Genomic DNA, 21,343 nt, shown 5'->3' on the forward strand with positions numbered 1-21,343 from the left:
TTTCCCGCCTTAATGATTCTCCTTCCATTTGAACCTGGCTGGTTTTTCAGGTCACTTTAAAAATCAATTGTACTTCCCCTCGGCTGCTTTCAAGTAACAGCCACAGGGCCCGTGACTGCTAATAACTTCATTTCATAAGGTCGTGGGTTTTCCTGTCGAGAGAGATGTGAAGGGTGGGTGACTGGCCGGCCGTGTGCTGCTTTGTGGGCTTTCACGTCGTGCAGGCGTCCAGGTAACAACCGCAGGACGCTGGCTGCGGAGACCTGGCCACGCTCTGAACACGCCGGGTGTAGACGGGCCTTGTCCAGCCACTGTGTAGACGCCACCAACGCACAGAGGCCCGAGGAGGGGTCGGTAGGGGCCCGGGGATAGCATGGCTGTTTTTACAGTGGATTGACGGCTCCTTTAAGCTTCAGATGTCTTTATGGCACTTGGTATTCTCTTTCTAGAACGTGCCTTGGGAGCTGACCCTTCACCTTCTCTACCCCTCCCAGCTCACTTCTCTTCTCCGTCTCTCCATCGACAGGCGTTTCTGCCCCCTACCCCCTCCCGGACAGCAGGTGAAGCAGCCCCATGGGCACTCGGGCTCAGTGGGGCCGTTTGATTCTAAATTGACCCATTTTTCCAGGTCTGGAGCTGAATGGCATGACCAGCATGACGGGGATGGACACGACCGAGGTCCCGCCCCCCCTGCCTCTCAAAGGGAGCATGGCAGATTATGGGAACTTGATGGAAAACCAGGATTTGATCAGCTCGCCCACCCCCCCGCCCCCTCCTCCTCACCAGAGGGTAAGTCAGCCAGAGACCCGAAACACCGGCTTTTAAAGTCTCTCCTTCCACAGAGTGGAAGCCCCTCCTTGCTGATGTTGGCGGGCTTGCTTTGGGCCAGCCCACATCTGGTTTTGACAAAAGAGGTCAAAGCGATAAGAACTCTGTCCACAGGATCTTGGTTCAGCATCATCCGTCCCACCGACGGGGCCTGGGCTCCTACGGGATGGCAGCCTGGCCCCTGAGAAGCTCTGAGCCCGACCGCAGTAAAGTCTTTAAAAGCCGTTTAAACCAGTGCGTCTGGTTACGAGTTGACAGTTCTGGAAACGTTCCTTTGAGTCTCCTGGTTCCTTTCATCTCCTGGTTCTGAAGGTTGCTGTCACGGGTTCTCTGTTCTGGGCTGACCACAGGCCGAGATCAGTGTGCACACTTTACCCCCCACCTTAAAAACCAATATAAATCCTACAAGCCCTTTCTTTCTTTCTTTCTACGGGTGCTTTTGTATGGAGTGTCCTGCGAGTTTATTATCTTCTCTTGTGAGAGGGGCAGACAAGAGAGGGGATTTTATGTAAAAACACAGAACAGCAGCGAGGCTTCATCTCGGATGCTGAAGGGATGACTGACCTTCTGAGGCCGTAGTTTCAGATCAGCCCTCTGTCCCCAGAGATGCCACGATGGGGGACCGGCCATGGAGATGGGGCCACGTTACCCGATGATGGCTTTTCAGGAGGCCGGAATGGTTTGTTGGAACCACCGAAACGGGGGCCTGACCTTTCCCACACACTTTTCACTCTAAGGTAGAAGGAAAGAGGCCCAGGGAGTCGAGTGAGAACATTGGTTGGGTGTTGTTTCCCTAACAGCTTAGTTAACCGATCACACCTCTGTTTTCATACCTTTATTTAGCTGGGAGAGTAAGAATGTCCCCCGAGTCTCCCCGAACCAGTGAACAGAAAATTCCGAACTTGGAAATAGGACCACATCCATTTGGTGACAGATCAGTGCAGGGGCAACACTTTACCATCTCCGCGCTGTTGCTACATCGCTCGAGGTGACTGTTGCCACATTGATGCCACGTGCTGTTGGGTCAGGAAGGAACCCGACGAGCCTCGGCTCCATTTATAAACGGGTCGTGAATTCCATTAGATTTCATTACCCCAGTCTCTGTGCTGTTTGTTTCTTATTAACAAACATCATTCCTGCAGCAGGAGAGTGAGTTCCGGTGACACGCCCATGGCGTGGTGGGTCACAACCTGTCGGAGGCAGCGGCGCTCCCTCTCCGCAGGCCCTACGGGGCTGGGGTAGGATACCGACCGCTCGTCTGTCTTGAGGGATGATCGATACCTCCTGCCACTGTCACTGATCAGCCTCGGGCTTGCAGTCACCCCCGTCCCTGGTTGTCACCACGTCAAGCTGTCATTTCTTTCAAAATGGCCCTTACGAGCTGTGATCTGACCTGTCATTGGACTTAGTGGCGACAAACCTGCCACCTTCCCACCTGGCACAGAGGGTGTCGGCCGCGCCGTGCTTGCACCCGTCTATGTTTGCCTGGCTCGCTCCGACCCATCGCCCTGGCTTCCACACGTCCAGAAGCACCTGTTATATCACATCTCGAAATAGGTGTTTGCTTCGGTCTTTTTTTAAATGTTCTTACCAACCTTGAGAAAACATAGAGACTATTATTTTACTTCATTTCTTATAATGTCTCAATGTCAGTACCTCGGTCCTATTTTTCCCGATTGATTCTCTCCCGCGTGTTAGACACTATGTCAACTTTAGCATCTCCTTGTCTGCGAAATCGGGAGGAAAGTTGGTCAACAGGGGAGAGACTGCTGTGTCACCGTCCTGTCCTTGAAACTTCTTTCCTCGCTTTGCGCTTCCCGTGAGCCTCCACGCAGAGGCTGCTACAGAGTCCACCGTGCTTAGGTGATAGTGTTCTGCGATTTCCCTCTGGTTCATTCTACCTCTGGCACATCTGCTCATTTATTCATCCGTCCATCCATTCATTCAGCACTTCGTTTCCTCCCCACGTTCACTCATTCATTCACTTACTCAGTTGTGTGGTCCACACTTTTTTATAGAGCATCTCATGTGGGGCTGGTGTCTGTGGTGGTCGGGAGGGTGCCACTGACTGCCCTCCATCATCCATGCCCTGGAAGGTTCATTAAGCAGGGGTCTTTCTATCACCTTGGCAACTGTCAAATCATTTGTAGGGATCCAAGGATGAATGATGGCCCAGGAACCAAGGACAGCCTGCTCCCTTCTCCTTTTCTTTTCCAGAGAGAGAGAGCGTGCACACATGTGAGGGGAGGGCATGGGGGAGGAAGAGCGAATCCAAGCAGTCTCCCTGCTGAGTGCAGAGCCTGATGCAGGGATTGATCCCCTGGCCCTGAGATGGTGATCTGAGCCAAAATCCAGAGCCAGACGCCTAACCAACTGAGCCACCCAGGTGTCCTGACCTGCTACTTTTTGTTGTAAATAGTTTCATTGAGACACAGCCACACCCATTCTGTATATGATGTGTTTCCCCCACAAAGAGTTCAAACATCCCCCTCAGTTTGCAGTTTTGGAAGAGACCGGACAAAAAAACTGCCCTTAAACGGGATAGCGGATACCTGGATAGTGGCCACAGGTACCCGGCTGACCCTCTCTCCCACGACTTTTCCAGTTCCAAGAGCAAAGGAGGGCTTCTCCCCCAGAGAGCCTCTCCAAGGGCCTGTTTGTCCCTGAACAGTTTAGGGACATCTTCAGGGGGCACCAGCAAAGGGCCATGGACCCTCATCAAGGACAGCGCCAGGCCGCTTGGGTGGCCCCTGGTCTGCTCTGCTCCTGGACCATTGCATTTAACCGCTTAACCTGTCCAGTTCTGAAATCAGTCCATTTCCAGGGGCACCTGGATCAATAGTCCCGGGAGGTAAAACTGCCAGGCAGAGAGCAGTGGTTTCCCATCTCAGGGGCTGTGCCGATGTGCGATGCGCTTTGTGAAACGCAGTTGCTCAGAGATGCCAGAGAGGCCTGTGGCCGCCAGCTGCCCAGCCCCATGGGCAGCAGCCCTGCCAGCCCGGGTCACACAGGGAGGGCCGGCCCCACCCCGGGGTGCAGAGTAACTTACCCTTGTGGCCACTATGCCAGGTGCTCAGGCCCTCAGGCCCTTACCTCTAGATTACCAGTAACATGGCCCCTGTCCTGTGTCTGTGTCTTCTAGCATGTTCCGCCTCCACTGCCCAGCAAGACCCCACCTCCGCCCCCTCCGAAGACGACACGCAAGCAGACGTCAGTGGACTCCGGAATCGTGCAGTGAAGGCCGCAGGACCGCTGGGAGGTCGCAGCTGCACACCCCCTGCCCCACTCCCCACTCTTCTCCCGTGCGTCCTCATTACCTCATTGGGCCCATGATGTCTCATCTGTCGTGCAATCGCTTGTCCTGAGAAGGAGCTCACTTACAGCCTCTCGCATCGGGGAGCAAGGTGGATAGGGGTCTGGAACGGTGGTCAGCACGATCGAAAGTGGGGGCTCTGACTGTGTCTGTCTTAAGAGCCTAAGTCTTGCCCAGAAGTCCCCCGTTGGTGCCAAATGACAGGTGAGCAAAGACGGCGCTTGCCCTGGGTTTCGGGCAGCAGGAGAGGTTAGGCCATCGCCGTGAGCCCGTGAGGCCGTGTGGCGAGTGCTCAGCTCCTCCAGAGGCTGGTCCCCAGCTCCCCCTGGAAGGGAGGGTCCTCAGCCCTCCTCCTGCGGGTGTGACTTGCCCTCAAGTGTGGCTTCAACCCCCGTCAGGCAGTTAAGGTCCACCCTTTCAGGGAAGTTCCTGTTTCCTTTCCTATAATTTAAAATAGGGTTCTTTCTCAGCTACTGAACAGTTACTAATTTATGCAGTAGAAACACCGTTAAAAATCCTGGATCCACTGGGAGAGCAAATACACGTCCTTTCTTTTTAAAAAGAGAAGGCCTGCAGCACATCGGTGGCTTTAATTGGGTGACTTCTTTCTGTCCTCATTCTGTACAGAAGTTTGTATATATGATGGTCCTTAGAAGTTAAGTGTTCATGTTTTTGGTCCTTCCCGTGTAACAGGCGTCCACAAATGATTCTTGGTATGTGTTCTTAATTTTTTTAACTGCTGGAAGTATGAACACACACATACACAAAAATAAAATTTTGTTGATTTCCCCCCACGCACACCCAGCTCCAAAGTCTTGACAATGTTGGTGGACGACGATTAAAAAAACAAGAACAACTAACTTTGTATAACCTAATATTTTTATTCTGTAATCTATATTTTTTTATCCACTATAATCATGATACTCTTCTAGTAGGCTTGAAAGTTATCCATTGACAACAAAAAAAATAAAAAGCCATTTAAAAAAGATTCCCAGTGTCCAAATACTACGTTTTTATCCCTTGATGTAAAAAAAAAAAAAAAAAAAAAGCATATATAAATGCCATTGCTGTTGCTCTTTTTCTTAAAAAGCTTTGTGACTCGCACGAATGTGTGTGTGCATCTTTCTTAATCACCTCTGTTGTGTCATGTGGGGCCCAGATAGACAGCACCTGTCTCCCTCTGTGTGTCCGCACGTCCTTACGCACAGAGCAGAGCTCAGCGCCCGCTGAGACTTTCTCCCCTCAGCCCAGCCCGGCTCTCTGGCTGCATTTCTGCCCCTTGAGGCCTTCCAGCTGCTGACTTGGGAGAGGGTTCTGTTCGGTGCGATGTTTCACCTGGTGTTGCAGAGCTCTCTCTGGATCTTAGGTGGCGAGAAACAAAGAAAGCAATGGGGTCCCCTTGTCCACGTAAAGCACATTCGCCTATGGTCCTTCCCGACACGTCCCTGTTGAAACCACAAGGACGTGCCCCACGGCCCCATTAACCAGACCTCAGGGAAATCTGCTACAGAACCTGAGGCTCAGAGGATCCTTCCCTCTCACTCGATCACTGCTCACCCCCCCCCCCAGTTTTTTCACCCTTGCTGTAAATATCCAGCCCATCCCCAGGAAATGTCAGACTCATGTGAATATAGAATTTTTTCCTTTGTCAATTCTTACCCTTCGACTGAGATACTCATCCTCCACTGAGTATATTGGAAACTGCATACCATCCGAGATCCTAAAATAAGCCCATTGGCACACCAACCTGGGACGGGAGCACACGGGAGAGGCCGGTCTGGTAGCCAGAGTGGTGCCCTGCATAAGCTGTTGCCCAAAATTGTAAAATGAGTTCCTTGGTCCTACAAAAAAATAGTTATTTTTCTTCTAGAATGGCATCTGGGTTCCAGTTCTCTCCTCACATAGCCTCCTCCTGAAAGTTTTCCTGGATAATTCCCAGACTCTATACTTTGGTGGATCCTCCCCGCCCTCCCCGCTGGATGATCCCCAACTGCTGGGAACTTCACACTGGTGTCCAGAGTTAGAAAATATGCAGACACAAAATGTCTTCATCTTTTAAATCAAGGGCTGGGCTGCAAAACTAGACTCAAGGAAGAGCTGACTTCTGTGTCATCCAGTGTCTTCTGGAGACACTGCCCTGGAATGAGGTCAAGGGGAACCATTTGCCTATGTAGATGCAGTGATACATTTTTTTCCTCAGGGGGAAAAAAAATTCTGAACCTTTCATCATTAACTTCCAAAGAACCTTTTTAGGCATTTTTTCCTAATCATTTCCCCATCAAGAAATTTTAACATACAGATATACTATGTATGTGTTTATGTGCGTTGTGTATATCTATGCTTTTTACATGAAGAAAGTAAGATTTTTTTTTGTCCCCTAAGCACTGGTTTTCACCCCCTTAGGGGTGATACTGCCTCGTTGAGAATGCATGCTCTAAAACAGGAATGATGAGGATCTTCTGTTCTATTTTTGCTTTGGGTGCCAGGAAGCTCAAAGCCAAATTTAGCTCTCACACATTCAGTTACATTTCGGTTTTATTCTCCTGCCTTCCAGAATGCTCTTCAGTCTATTGCAAGTCGATCCTTATTTAACCCTATTTAACTTTTATTTTTAACTACCCAGTTTAATATGTCTTCTCAAATCTCTATTAAAAGAAGATAGCGCATAAACTGTGTTTTATAAATGTCTTTTTTCTTTTCTAAAAAGCACCCTTGGTGCTTGAAGAGTGCTTGCTAATATTTAAAGAAATTAGTTTTTAAATCAATGTTAAGGTTATTCTTTCTTGGAGAGAATTGATCATTTTACGTCCTTACAGATTTCTTCAGCTCTGATTCTTTTATGGTGTCGGGCATCACAGCCCACGTTCGCCTAAGTCTTGGTTGGCATTATGGAATTTAGCTCTTGTGTTTTCGTTCTATCTCTTGATTACTTTTTAGCATTTAATGACTTTTTAGGGTCTTTTTCAAGACTTTTGTGGTTTTTTTTTTTTCTTCAATCTGCCCTTTCCAAATTATTTAAACATCTACTGTGTAGTTGGTGATGCCTCTGAAAAACCTAACAGGAAACCTTATGAGCCAATAACCAGTTGCACCCAAATAAGCCAAACTGATGCTCCTCGTTCATCTCCCACCAACACAGAGAAGCCAGTGCTCCATGCAGGTTCTGTGACAGCCTAAACAGCAGCTCAGGCGTGAGACGGGAGCAGGGACTGTGTGGGGTGTGCCGCATGACAAAACTCTTTTTGATAATATTGGTGGGTTAGTTTCAGCTGCAAGCAAAACACTTGTGATCATTAATCTGACATGTCAGCTTGGCCAGGCCGTAGCATCCAGTTAATGAAATGCTAATCCAGCTATTGCGTTGAAGAGACTTGGTAGATGTGGGTCCCATCTACCATCAGTCGACCTAAAGTAAAGGAAATCACCCTCAACGATGTGGGTGGGCTTTGTCCAATCAGGTGAAGCCCCTAAGAGCAAGCACTCAGGTTTCCTGGAGAAGAAATTCTGCCTCAAGACTATAGTTGGAAACCCTGCCTGAGTTTCCAGCCTGTGCTACAAATGGTGGACCTGCCAGCCCCCAGAATCACATGTGCCAATTCAGTAAATAAATCTCTCCATCTCTACATAGACATACCTCCTATTGGTCCAGTTTCTGTGAAGAACCAGTTTCTGTGATGCAAGAGGATCATGACATTTTCAAAGTAAAAACATTCTCACGAAAGACAAGGGGTGGAGCACAGCAAACTTCCTCCAGAAAAGCGTTATTTTGACAGACAGAGGTGACTTTAGAGTAGAGGCACCTGGATGGATACCCAGAGCCTAGAGAGCCCGGGCAGCCACTTAGCCTGCTCATCAGTCTGGCGATAATAATACCAACCACCCACATTGTCCTTTGTGTCCTGGGGCTGGAGTGTCCGAATGGCTTCCTCCATGGGTCTGGCCCTGGGGCTGGCTGAGCACACTCCATTTCTCTCTCTCTGTGTCTGTGTCTCCACCTCCCCTCCTCACCCCCACCCTGGCTGCCTTTCATCCTCCAGGGCCGTTTTATCTGTAGGAGGAGACTTTGCATGGCCAAGTTTCTCCTTCTTTAAACTGCACAGAATGTCCCTTCTCTGAGAAGCTATTGTGAGATTATGGTGTGACCTTGCCCCTGGCCCAGCAGCAGTGCAGGGTGCGCACCTCCGAGCCCACCCGGTCAGGTTCTGCACATTCCCACTGAGTCCCAGCCTCTCCGGAGGCCAGTGCTGCCTGACGCTCTGCGGGTCAGCTTTGGAGCTGTCGGTGCTGGAAATGGCCTCACACAGCAGCCCTGCTTCTTTGCATTCTTCTCTTCACTACCTTTGCAACATCTGAAGTCTCCATGAGTGTCCTGTAATCCTCCAGCGATCTCGCTGCCCTTCCCGCCCCGGGGAAGGAATCCCATTCCTCTTTCCAGCCTCAGAACAGCATTTCCACATCTCCCTGGATTCCTGTAGTTTCGTTCACCGATGACTGCCCGTTTAGCTGATGCTACTAATGTTTATTTTCACTATTGGGAAGTGCTGGGTTTCATCAGCTGTTTGTCACTTCTCTTACTTCTCTTAACTGGGTGTGCCGTTTTATGTTCATTTGGATTGTGTCTCCAGTGACATGCTGGATACGTTGTCAGGCACAATGGTGGATAATGATGGAGCATAGGGAGTGTGGTGGAGCATGGAGAGCATGCTGGAGAATAGGGAGCATGGTGGAGCATGAAGACCATGTTAGAGCACAGGGAGTCTGAAGAGCACGTTGGAGCACAGGGAGCGTGTTAGAGTACGGTGGAGCATGAAGAGCATGTCAGAGCTTAGGGAGTACGGTGGAGCATGGAGAACATGTTGAAGCACAAGGAGCATGGAGAGCATGTTGGTGCATAGGGAGCATGGAGAGCATGTTGGAGCACGGGGAGCATGGTGGAGCATGGAGAGCTCAAGGGGAAAGCGATGGAACGTGCTGGAGCATGGCTGATGGACCCAGTGTGGTGTGAGCTGGGGCCTGTCAGGGACCATAAGGGCTCAGGGCACCTGGATCCCATTCCCGGGGGGCCCTGCCTGGGAAGGCGCCGCTCGCCAGACCTGCCCTCATCAGTGGTGTCCGGACGCACTGGCGGAGCTCTCAGGAAAGGGCCTCGGGGCAGTGGCCCAGCTCTCCCTCGGTGGCTTTGATGAGCCTTCCGGCAGAGTCGCGCTCTGTCCCCGGCGTCGCCCCTCATCGCAGGCTGTGGGGTAGCAGGATTCCTCCTGCGGATCGTGCCTACACTGTGCAGCTCGAGACGTAGAGCTCAGCTTCCCTTTCTTCTCTCTCCCCTTCCCTTCCTTCCTCACCAGTTTGGGCCTAAGGCAGGCATCCATGGGTGTCGGAGCCACGTGCCGCGGGAGGAGGACAAGACCCTCTCTCCCCTGGGTGAGGGCCACATGGGACCGTTGTCCCCGCAAAGGGCCGCAGGGAGGGGGAAGGCGTGGCTGCCGCGTCTCCCGAAACGCACCCCATCAGATGGAGAGGCCACACTCCACCATGGCGGGGGCTTCGGGTTTGTGCCACCAGCAGAGTCTGTGATGCTCTCCCGGGGCGGGGGAGGGGGGATAGCGCCCCAGGAGGGGCGGACGAGCGAGCCTGAGCCCCTTCCTCTCTGTGAAGAGCCCACCCCGGCCCCCCGTGCCACCCTGACCTTGAGGGATGGGGCTGGCGGCGTCCTTCCTCCCACCCAGATGACGACAGGTCCTATCCAGGGCACACGGTGCCCCGCTGGGCACAAGCAGCTACGAAACCACCCGTGGAAGCGGCCGGGCCATCGAGAAGCCACCTGAAACATGCTGCGCTGCGGTGCCCTGAGTCCTCAGCCGCTAACGTACAAGTGCAGCAATTGGGGAAGTAAAAATAATCAGTTTTGGAAAGGAATATTTCTGAATTAGCATAAATTATACCATTTAAAAATACTTGTTAACAGTTAATTTAGCATTATGAACACTTGTGCTGGAGAGGAGGGCACTTAATATCGACTAACGAGCTACCTGCAAAAGGCAGGGTTATTTTTAAGCTCCTACATATTTGGGGTTTCTCCGCGGGGAGCACAGTCGACCTCCACGGGCCTTCGCTGCCTGGCGGGAGAAGTGCACTTTGGAAGGCGGGACAACATCGCCCTCATCCCTCAGTTCTTCAGAAGCGTTAGGGGAATGGCTGTTCTTCTCTGTACAAAGGAAAACCATGTTCTTTCAGCCTCGGAGTGAAGAGGCTGCTGCCTCCTGCTTCCCAGACCAGCTCCCAGCAGCTGGGGGGTCGGGATGTGCCCGCAGAGCTGGAACAGGACATGCAGAGCCCCCTCAGCTGCCAGCCAGCCTGGAACCTTCCAACCTGCAGCGCCTGCAAACACCGTCTCCAAGATGCATTGGCCCTGCTCCTGCTGAGCGTTGCCGTCAGAAGAACAAGAAATGGGGAGCCCACAACTGAACAGGCTCATGTTCTGCAGAAGTAGAAGGTGAATTCTGGCATCTGTCTCGGTAAAGACCCTTAGAGCTCACATGACTCCGAATCTCCGTTTTGAGAGTCTTCACTGGTCAGAACACTTGCTGCAAGCCTGGCAGGCAAAAGGCACCGAGCTAAGGGACAGGCAGGTCGCACGACTTAACCAACGTCACCCTGCTGGCTTTTCCAGCTGGTGACATTTAAAAAACTCACTTTGATGAGCACGGCTTTGTAGTACAACCTGAAATCTGGCATTGTGATGTCCCTGGCTCTGGTTTTCTTTTTTAATATTCCCCTGGCTATTCGGGGTCTTTTCTGATTCCGCACAAATCTTAAGATGATTTGTTCCAACTCTCTGAAGAAAGTCCATGGTATTTTGATAGGCATTGCATGAAACGTGTAAATTGCCCTGGGTAACATTGACATTTTCACAATATTAATTCTTCCAATCCATGAGCATGGGATATTTTTCCATCTCTTTGTGTCTTAATTTCTTTCAGAAGGGTTCTGTAGTTTTTAGGGTATAGATCCTTTACCTCTTTGGTTAGGTTTATTCCTATGTATCTTATGCTTTTGGGTACAATTGTAAATGGGATTGACCCCTTAATTTCTCTTTCTTCAGTCTCATTGTTAGTGTATAGAACCGCCACTGACTTCTGGGCATTGATTTTGTATCCTGCCACACTGCCAGATTGCTGTATGAGTTCTAGCAATCTTGGGGTGGAGGCTTTTGGGTTTTCTATGTACAGTATCATGTCATTGGCAAAGAGGGAGAGTTTGACTTCTTTACCAATTTGAATGCCTTTTATTTCTTTTTGTTGCCTGACTGCCGAGGCTAGGACTTCTAGTACTGTGTTGAATAGAAGTGGTGAGAGTGGACATCCCTGTCTTGTTCCTGATGTTAGGGGAAAGGCTCCCAGTGTTTCCCCATTGAGAATGATATTTGCTGTGGGCTTTTCATGGATGGCTTTTACGATGCTGAGCAATGTTCCTTCTATCCCTACACTCTGAAGAGTTTTGATCAGGAATGGATGCTGTATTTTGTCAAATGCTTTCTCTGCATCTATTGAGAGGATCATATGGTTCTTATCTTTTCTCTTGTTGATATGATCCATCACATTGATTGCTTTATGAGTGTTGAACCAGCCTTGCATCCCGCAGATAAATCCTACTTGGTCATGATGAAGGTATTGTTGGATCCTATTGGCTAGTACCTTGTTCAGAATTTTTGCATCTGTGTTCATCAGGGATATTGGTCTATAATTTTCCTTTTTGGTGGGGTCTTTGTCTGGTTTTGGAATTAAGGTGATGCTGGCCTCATAAAACGAGTTTGGAAGTATTCTATATCTTTTGGACAGCTTTAGTAGAATAGGTTTGTTTCTTCTTTAAACATCTGATAGAATTCCCCTGGGAAGCCATCTGGCCCTGGGCTTTTGTGTCTTGGGAAGTTTTAGATGACTGCTTCAATTTCCTTCCTGGTTATCGGCCTATTCAGGTTTTCTATTTCTTCCTGTTCCAGTTTTGGTAGTTTGTGGTTTTCCAGAAATGTGTCCATTTCTTCTAGATTGCCTGATTTATTTGTGTATAGCTGCTCATGATATGTTTTTAAAATTGTTTGTATTTCCTTGGTATTGGTGGTGATCTCTACTTTTTCATTCATGATTTTATTAATTAGAGAAGACAGTGTGGTACAGGCACAAAAACAGACACATAGATCAATGGAACAGAATAAAGAATCCAGAAATGGGCCCTCAACTCTGTGGTCAACTAATATTCTACAAAGCAGGAAAGACCATCCATTGGAAAAAAGATAGTCTCTTCAGTAATGGTGCTGGGAAAATTGGACATCCACATGGAGAAGAATGAAACTAGACCATTCTCTTACATCACACACAAAGATAAACTTAAAATGGATGAAAGATCTAAATGTGAGACAAGATTCCATCAAAATCCTAGAGGAGAACACAGGCAACACCCTTTTTGAACTTGGCCACAGCAACTTCTGGGAAGATACATCCATGAAGGCAAAAGAAACAAAAGCAAAAATGAACTATTGGGACTTAATCAAGATAAGAAGCTTTTGCACAGCAAAGGATACAGTCAACAGAACTCAAAGACAACCTACAGAATGGGAGAAGGTATTTGCAAATGAGCTATCAGATAAAGGGCTAGTTTCCAAGATCTATAAAGAACTTATTAAACTCAGCAGCCAAGAAACAAACAATCCAATCATGAAGTGGGCAAAAGACACGAACAGAAATCTCACCGAGGAAGACATGGACATGGCCAACAAGCACATGAGAAAATGCTCTGCATCACTTGCCATCAGGGGAATACAAATCCAAACCACAATGAGATACCACCTCACACCAGTGAGAATGGGGACAATTTAACAAGATGGGAAACCACACAGAGAGGATGTGGGGAAACCCTCCTGCACTGTTGGTGGGAATGCAAACTGGTGGAGCCACTCTGGAAAACAGTGTGGAGGTTCCTCAAAGAGTGGAAAATAGAGCTGCCCTATGACCCAGCAATTGCACGAATGGGTATTTATCCCAAAGATAAAGATGTAGTGAAAACACCAGGATACCTGCACCCCGATGTTCATAGCAGCAATGTCCACAATAGCCAAACTGCGGAAGGAGCCTCAGTGTCATCAAAAGATGAATGGATAAAGAAGATGTGGTTTATGTACACAATGGAATATTCCTCAGCCATTAGAAACGACAAATACCCACCATTTGCTTCAATGTGGATGGAACTGGAGGGTATTATGCTGAGTGAAATAAGTCAATCGGAGAAGGACAAACAATATATGGTCTCATTCATTCAGAGAATATAAAAAATAGTGAAAGGGAATAAAGGGAAAGGAGAGAAAATGAGTGAGGGAGACAGAACATGAGAGACTCCTAACTCTGGGAAACGAACTAGGGGTGGTGGAAGGGGAGGAGGGCGGGGGGTGGGGGTGACTGGGTGACGGGCACTGAGGGGGCACTTGATGGGATGAGCACTGGGTGATATGCTATATGTTGGCAAATTGAACTCCAATGAAAAAAAAATGATTATAAAAACTCACTTTGGATGAGAAACAGGTGGGGTCATAGGCATGTCTTCTGTCGTTCTTAGGGCTCCAAGCCTTCCCAAACTGGCATTAAGCACAAGTCCATACCGGAAATCCACAGCAGACTGTGCTGCTTTATTGGGCCACTTTATTTTTCTCTGTACCAGTTATAATAAAATCGCCCATGGGGCCGTGGTTGTATTAGTATTAGGAGCCAAGGTTGCAGTTTGCAAAGATGATTGTCCGCTCCAGGACCTTCCCCAAATGTGTACATGTTAACTACCCGAAGTTCTCATCCTGCCTTCTAAGAATTTGGTTAGCAGTCGTTTCACACCACCTCCCGTGCATCACCTCGGTGAAACAGGCGGCTTCCTCGCGAGTGTGGGTGTCGGTGTGGGTGTGGATCTTTCCCAGGCGAGGCGTGGCTTCCCTTTGCTGGCGGAAGGGGGCACATCCTGCACTGTGGCCCCACGTGAGCCAGTCTTTGGGAAAAGTGGAAACACTTGGAAACAGGATTTGGGTAGAAAAACAATTGAAACCAGCGGTCTTGCAGCAAGCCACTGAATGGAAGGGACGAGGAGGAGCAACAGGTTTGTTTTTGTTTTTGTTTTTAAAGGTTTATTTTTTTATTTTATTTATTTATGATAGTCACAGAGAAAGAGAGAGGCAGAGACACAGGCAGAGGGAGAAGCAGGCTCCATGCACTGGGAGCCCGATGTGGGACTCGATCCCGGGTCTCCAGGATCGCGCCCTGGGCCAAAGGCAGGCGCCAAACCGCTGCGCCACCCAGGGATCCCCAGGAGCAACAGGTTTGAAAGCCCCACGACACAGTTTGAAAATACCCTGTCCCCAGGCCTGTCGCTCTGTATCCTCCCCCCAGTAGCAGCTGTGCCCCAACACTCTCTCCCCATTCCCAGTTCCCGCCACAACCCCCGGGAAAGCCCACGCCTTGCTGTTCCAGTCACTTATCCATGCATTTCTGCCTGTCCCTCTGCTTACTTCGGGACAGGGGCTGGGGGTCTCCCCCTTCTTCCAGGTCTCAGTGGTTTGCGCACAGGATCTGGCAGCCTCCCTGGAGCCCACGGAGGCTGTCTCACAACCATCTCACCGCGGTTCCTGCTACATGATGCCGGCGCATATGGAGGCAGAGAAGAAGGGATGAGGCCTCTGGGCAGGGAGCTCGGCATCCTGCCTCCCCCACCTGCTTCCAGGACCACTGGCCCCCTCCTGCCAGACAGCACCCAGCTCCCCCAGCATCCCAACCCTCCCCTCGGGCAGGGGACCCTCTGCAAATCCTCAGGCTCCTGCTAAAGGTGGCAAGTGGCCACCTACCCTATTTCCACTGCCTGCCTTTGCCTCTCATCCCCTGTTCTCAAGACCACCTGATTCTTCCCTGGAGGTAGGGAAGATTCCATCCGTCTACACTGGCTTGGGTCCCCGGTAGCAGTTCATCAAATCATGGAACCCTCCTGGCCTTTGTTCTGTCCCCTGTAAGACCAGGGGGCGTCAGCTGCTTTGCCCCTTGGGTGCTCAGTGATTTGCCTCGTCCTCATCTCCCGGGTTTTAGGTACATCCAGCCTGAGAGAGACTGTGGGGGATTTAGAATCCAGTTCCCATTGGTTTACTGCTGCCTGGCGGGGGTGGGGGGTGGTGGGGGGTGGTTACCACCCCACACTTCCGGGTTTGGGGATCAGCTTTCAGAGAGGCCCCAGAGGCATCAAAGCCAAGGGCACAGGGCAGCCAGGTGAGTGCTGCTCACTGCGCAGCTGCGCTGAGGTCACCGCTGGGCCCCGAGGCCCTGGCAGGGCAGCGAGGGGCGCTGAGAGCACCCAGCACACCCGGCGGCGGGGCTGAGGCTCGGCGGCGGGGCTGAGGCTCGGTCTGGGAGTGATGGAGCCCGCAGAGTGGGGAGCGGGGCTTCCGCCTCCCCTGAGGGTGAGGCCAGGCTTTGAGGAGGTGAGAGACTCAGCACCGCAGCAGCAGAAGGAGATCGTGAGGTCAGCAGGTGACAAAAACCTCAAGGGTCTGGAGCTGGTGGGGGCTGCGAGGGTAGGTTCCAGAAGGATGACGTGGGTGGAAGGACCCAGAAGCGGCCGCCAGGAGCACCTGCCCTGAAGAGAGGGCAAGTGGGTTCCGTGGGAGGTTGCAAGGGAACCGGGTTTGGGTTAGGGAAGGCGGCAGGTGGAAGCAGCAGGTGTGCGTGCGCAGGTGCATGGGACTTCCAGGCCAGGCCACTGGAGGGCCGGTTTCCTCTGCAAAGTCCTGCTCTCCCAAACCTGCCTCCCAGGGACACTGGAAATCTTGAGGGGGAAGCAGGGAGGACAGAAGGACAGCATGAGGGACGTTGGAAGTCTGGGGGGAAGCAGGGAGGACACGGAGAAGAGGGAGGGAGAAGAGGAAGCGCTCGCCCCAGTGCACAAGGGCAGCTCTGCAGGATTTGCACACGCAGGGCACGTTCCATCGGCTTCACAGACGCAGAGGAGTGAAGCGGCAGGTGCCCGGTCCGTGTCCTCCATCGGTCCGTGTCCACTGTGCCCCGGGGCGCCCCACCCGCAAGGCGGGTTCCCACCCTCTCCACGCCCTGCTCCCTCCCCCAGAGACTCCTTTCTGGGGACTGCAAACACCATCTGGAGTCCGGGGTGGGGGGGAAAGTAGAAAAATCATAACCCAAACCTAATCACTGCTTCTAAGAGGTAACACAGCAGTGAGCCAAGAAAATGATAATGTTGGAGAATTATCATCATAAATACAATATAATAAGAGTGACTTATTTTTATCATTAATCTTTTATACTTTCCCGAATATTTTCCTATTTACTATCTCATCAGACCTTCAAAACTGCGTCCTAAGGGATAGAGTACCGGGTTTCCCCCAGGTCTGCAGAGGCTTCGAGGCAGCGGGGCCGGGGGCCACCTGGCCAGGTGTGCGGGGAAGCTGGGGCTTCAGCGCCCTGTCCCGTGCTCCCCACACACCCACCCGGTAGGCAGCTCCGCCTTCCCTCGGGGCTTCCATGGCCCTAAGGATGCGGCTCCAGCCCCGGGCGGCCTCCTTCAAATTCCAGCTCAACCACCTACAGAATTTGTGCAGGTACTTGACCTTGAGCAAGTTAAGCAGCCCAAGCCTCTTCCTCCTTCGCCTCTTCCTCCTCTTCCTCCTCCTCTTCCATCATCAATATATGAGTAATATGAATAGTAACATGAATGTAAATACGGAGTTTGGGGTTGGTGCCCCAGGAGACCACTGCCCCCACCCATGAGCATGGGCAGCCCCTTGGCAACTGTCGTCGGGCCCGAGGTGAACACAACATGCAGTGGGCACTGCACTGACCCACTGAGACCAAAGAGAGGGATTTATTTTTCGTGCTTGGGGAAGAGGTTGTGAGAAAGAAGGTTAGGACTGTGCATGGCCCCGGCGCATGGCTGTCTTGGGGTCCTGAGGACCACCGACCTTGGCAGGGTGCCGGAGGCCCTAGGGTAACCTAGGAGGTGCACGCAGCTGGCCCCCACCCCCGTGACCCCAGTAGCTTCAAACCACACACGAGTCATTCTCACTCATACTGCGTGACCCCCCCACCCCACCCAGAGCAGGAGGGACCCCCCCCACCCCGTCCCGCTCATCGCGGCCACTCCACAGCCCAGGCAGCTGGAGGCTCCATTTCAACACCAGCTCCCACAAGTGTCAGAGCAGAAGAAAAGAGCATGGGAAGAGTGTGCTCTGGCTCTTTTTCTTTTTAAGATTTTTAAAACGTGTTTGAGGAGGGTAGAGGGAGAGGCAGAGAGCTGCAGACTCCCCAAGGAGCAGGGAGCCTGACACGGTGCTGGGATCACGACTTGAGCGGAAGGCAGATGCTCAAGCGCCTGAGCACCACCCCCCTGCCCTGACCCGACCCGGACACCCCGAGGATGCTCTGGCTTTTAATGCAGCGTCCAGGGGGTGACCCATGCTATTCTGCTCAGATTTCATCGACCAATGTGAGTCACAGGGAGGGAGCAGGGTAATCCTACGGGGTGCTGGGGAGGCAGAGGCAGAGAAGTCCTTGGCCGCAGGGTGGGAGCAGAGAGAAGCCGGGTCCCTAGCGGTGTCGCAGAGCGTCCTCCTCCGTGGGCCTGCCCTGCCCGGGTCAGGCGGCAGCTCCAGGAAATAATGCTTTTGCTTGTTCCTTGAGCCCAGCATTGTTTCTGTAGGTTAGAGAGTCCTCCCTTCCCGTTGAGCCTCCTCCCTTCCGCTCCCCGTCCCTTCTTGCAAGGGCTCCTCAACTTTGTTTTCTTCCCAAAGAGCAAATTTATTTTTAGTGATTTTCTCTTTTGTTCTTCTACTCTGTTTCATTTATTTCCATTCTTATTTTCCTTCCCTCCCTCCCTTCCTCCCTCTTTCCTCCCTCCCTCCTCCCTTCCCTCCCTTCCCTCCCTCCCTCCCCTCTCTCTCCCTTTCTCCTCTTTCTCCTGGCTGTGACTGAGGACACTAGGGGACGTAGGCGGCAGGGCGTCCCGGCCATGCTGGTGCGGGGCACAGCGACCACCTACCTTCAGAGATCAGCACCCGGGGCGGGGTGGGCGCCGCCACTAACCGGGCTTACAGAGGAGGCAGCTGTGTCTGGGCGGGTTACATGCCGAGACCCTAGAGCTCATTGGGGAAAATCTGGGACTCGAAGCAGCATCGAATTCCCTTTTTTTTTTAATAATAAATTTATTTTTTATTGGTGTTCAATTTGCCAACATACAGAATAACACCCACTGCTCATCCCATCAAGTGCCCCCCTCAGTGCCCGTCACCCAGTCACCCCCACCCCCCGCCCTCCTCCCCTTCCACCACCCCTAGTTCGTTTCCCAGAGTTAGGAATCTTCATGTTCTGTCTCCCTTTCTGATATTTCCCGCACATTTCTTCTCCCTTCCCTTATATTCCCTTTCACTATTATTTATATTCCCCAAATGAATGAGACCATATGATGTTTGTCTCCTGGGAAACACTGCGGCAGCTCATATCCTGTGACCCGGGGCCTTCGGGAGTGTGTGTGATTGCATGTGTGTATGTGTGCACAGGCGCACAGGTGCAGGATGCTTTAGAAATCACTGATAACAAAGAATTATTAAAATAGAAAGGCCTGGGCAGCCTGGGTAGGTCAGCGGTTTGGTGCCGCCTTCGGCCCCGAGCCCTGATCCGGGGTCCCGGGATCAAGTCCCACGTCGGGCTCCCTGCATGGAGCCTGCGTCTCCCTCTGCCTGTGTCTCTGCCTCTCTGTGTGTCTCTCATGAATAAACAAAATCTTAAATAAAATAAAAATAAAATAGAAAGGCCATTTGTTGAGTGCCTATGTTCCTTGGTGCACCACTTTCTCTGCATCATTAGACAAGATTATATCCACTTGACAGGAGAGGAAGCTAAGTGTAGACCTGGCCCTGCGATCCAGCTCTAACTGGCTTCGGGTTGGACTCTCTGCTCTTCCCACTCCCACAGCCCCCCACCCCGGGTTGTTTCCAGGAGGTGATACAGACCCTCGAAAGCCAAGTGGGACCCAGGGGGGATTTCAGCCTCCCTCCCTGCTCCTCCCGGGGCTTGGCCCCTAGATGCAGACTGGCAGAAGGAGACCTTTTATCACCAGCAGCTGGTAAGTGTGCGTGTGTGTGAGCTACCCAGCTGACATGCGCTCGTGTCCGAGGCTGGGCAGGTGGGGCCTGGCTCCATCATCTCCTACATGTGCACAAATCACTTCCCAAAATAAACTCCTTGTCTCAGGCTCTGCTTCTGGGGGGAACTTGGACTAAAATAGAGGCTGTGGCCCAATGAACGGGAGGGTCCCTGAAAGCAGCAGGTGGCCGCATGGCCTGGCACACCTGCAGCACACACAGGGCCCTGAGAGGCACGGCTGTCGTGTTCTGGATGGAAGGTGGGAGTCCTGGCTCAGGGCTTGGGTTTGTCCACGTCCCTCCACCCCCTGCACGTCTCCACACCGTGGCTCATGCTCCACACCTGCCCTTACCCGCCACACCTTTCTGTGTCCATCACTCCGTGCCCATGACTTGCTTCCAAATGCAATACAGACTGAGCCTGGCCCCTGGGTCCCCTTCCCCTGGCTGCATGGCTCGTCCCTGCTCCACTCTTGTTTAAACTCAGCTTGGCTTTTGGCGACTTTTTTTGGACTCCCCTTAGCTCCTCATTCCTAGCTCTTGATACAGCAAGCACACAGCTAGCTAGTAATTGCTGAATGGGTTAAACCACTGCGCTAAGTTTCTAGAATAAAAAAGAAATCAGCAGAAACCTGAGTCAGGAGTAATGACAAGGAAAAAACCTTCTAAAAATACATAATCTTTACTATATAGCTCTCTCCTGAGCATATCGACTTTGGAAATGTCCGGCAAGCCTATCTTGCTGGACTTCTTATAATAAACTGTTAAGCTCCTTAGTAATGAATTCCAGAACCTAAAGTATGTCGGTATTGAGCCCTGCCCTGCCGTAATAGTTCAGGTGAGTCTTACCACGCAAGGGGTATACGCTGGACAGAGAGTCCGCTCTTCTATTTTGGGTCTTGCACAAATTCATGGTCAACTTCGTGTGTCCGGGGAAATAGTCTGGATTTCTCACCTTACGAACTGAGTTAAGGTCCAGCTCTGGTTCTTTCTCTGCCCGTCCTAGAACATGCTTGCTGGGTGTGGGGAGGTGGTTCTTGCTTCAAGTCCTGATCAAATGACAGCTGGGTCCCCAGAGCAGCCTGGAGAGAGCCATGGGTGGAGGGCATCCCCGGCTGTGCCCATGATAGCCGTCCTGCTCAGTGCCAGCCAGGATCCATCACATCACCATTGTCTGAGCTTGTGTGCACTGACTCCTGTTTCCTTTGAAGGTCTTCTGGAGAGCTCTGGGCAGATCCATCTCACTCTGGTCAGATAGCAGACCTTCGGGAGGCCTGGCTCCCGAGTCAGGAAGCTCCTCAGGGATGGTATAGAATCCTGCAGGGCTTCCCAGGTGGGCTTGGCACAGAGAAAGACCTTGCCCCGCAGCCTGGATATCCCGGCCCCAATGCACCAGCTGAGACACACAAGCAGCAAAGGAGATTTCCCAGCATCTCATGGTCTCTGATCTCAAACCTGGCCCCTTCCCTCAGAGCCCCTGAGACCCGCCTGATCCGAAGTGCCCTCTCTGCCCAACAGGAAAGCAGTGCTCTTAGGAAGTCTGCACGCTGTATCCTCAGGCAGTATTAATAGACCTAATCTCCAGGGGAGCCTCCCAGAGTACCAAGGCCTCGGTAGTATTTGTCAATAAGAAAAGGGTTTGGTTGCTCTAGGGTGTGTATCACTATTATTAGAGGACAGAGGGCACGGAGTTGCCTGGTTTTTGCCACCAGAGGAGGGGTCTACCTATCAGGGTGGGCCGGGGCTGGTTTGTCTTTATAGCTACCCAACACCTGGCTCTCTGCCCATAATGGGTGGTTGGTCAAGATGATGGAAGGGTGGGTGAATGGATCGATGGTTCGAATAGCATCCTTCAAAGTGGAAGATGTTGGAGAGGAGGACTCTTTCCCTGGAAATAATGAGCAGAGTAGAAATGCAGGCTTGAGTCAAAGGACTGCACGGAAGACCACTTGGGAGGAACTTTCTGTTCTCATCTCCATTCTGGGAATTCATACAATCTGGACTCAAAACTGTCCTCCTCGGTCCCACAGGCCAAC

General features: G+C 51.5%; 1 protein-coding gene across 1 annotated transcript in view; it reads left to right on the plus strand.

Moving 5' to 3' along the window:
* DOCK1 (dedicator of cytokinesis 1) overlaps nt 1-5,129 on the plus strand; it is a 498,451-nt gene extending 493,322 nt beyond the window's left edge. The window contains 2 exon segments of the mRNA XM_055346339.1: nt 629-789; nt 3,971-5,129. Coding sequence (XP_055202314.1) covers nt 629-789; nt 3,971-4,066 — 257 coding nt within the window. The 3' untranslated portion in view covers nt 4,067-5,129.
* The last annotated feature ends 16,214 nt before the right edge of the window (nt 5,130-21,343 follow it).

This window comes from Nyctereutes procyonoides, unplaced genomic scaffold (genome assembly GCF_905146905.1).
Source record: "Nyctereutes procyonoides isolate TBG_1078 unplaced genomic scaffold, NYPRO_anot_genome, whole genome shotgun sequence".
Taxonomy (NCBI): domain Eukaryota; kingdom Metazoa; phylum Chordata; class Mammalia; order Carnivora; family Canidae; genus Nyctereutes; species Nyctereutes procyonoides.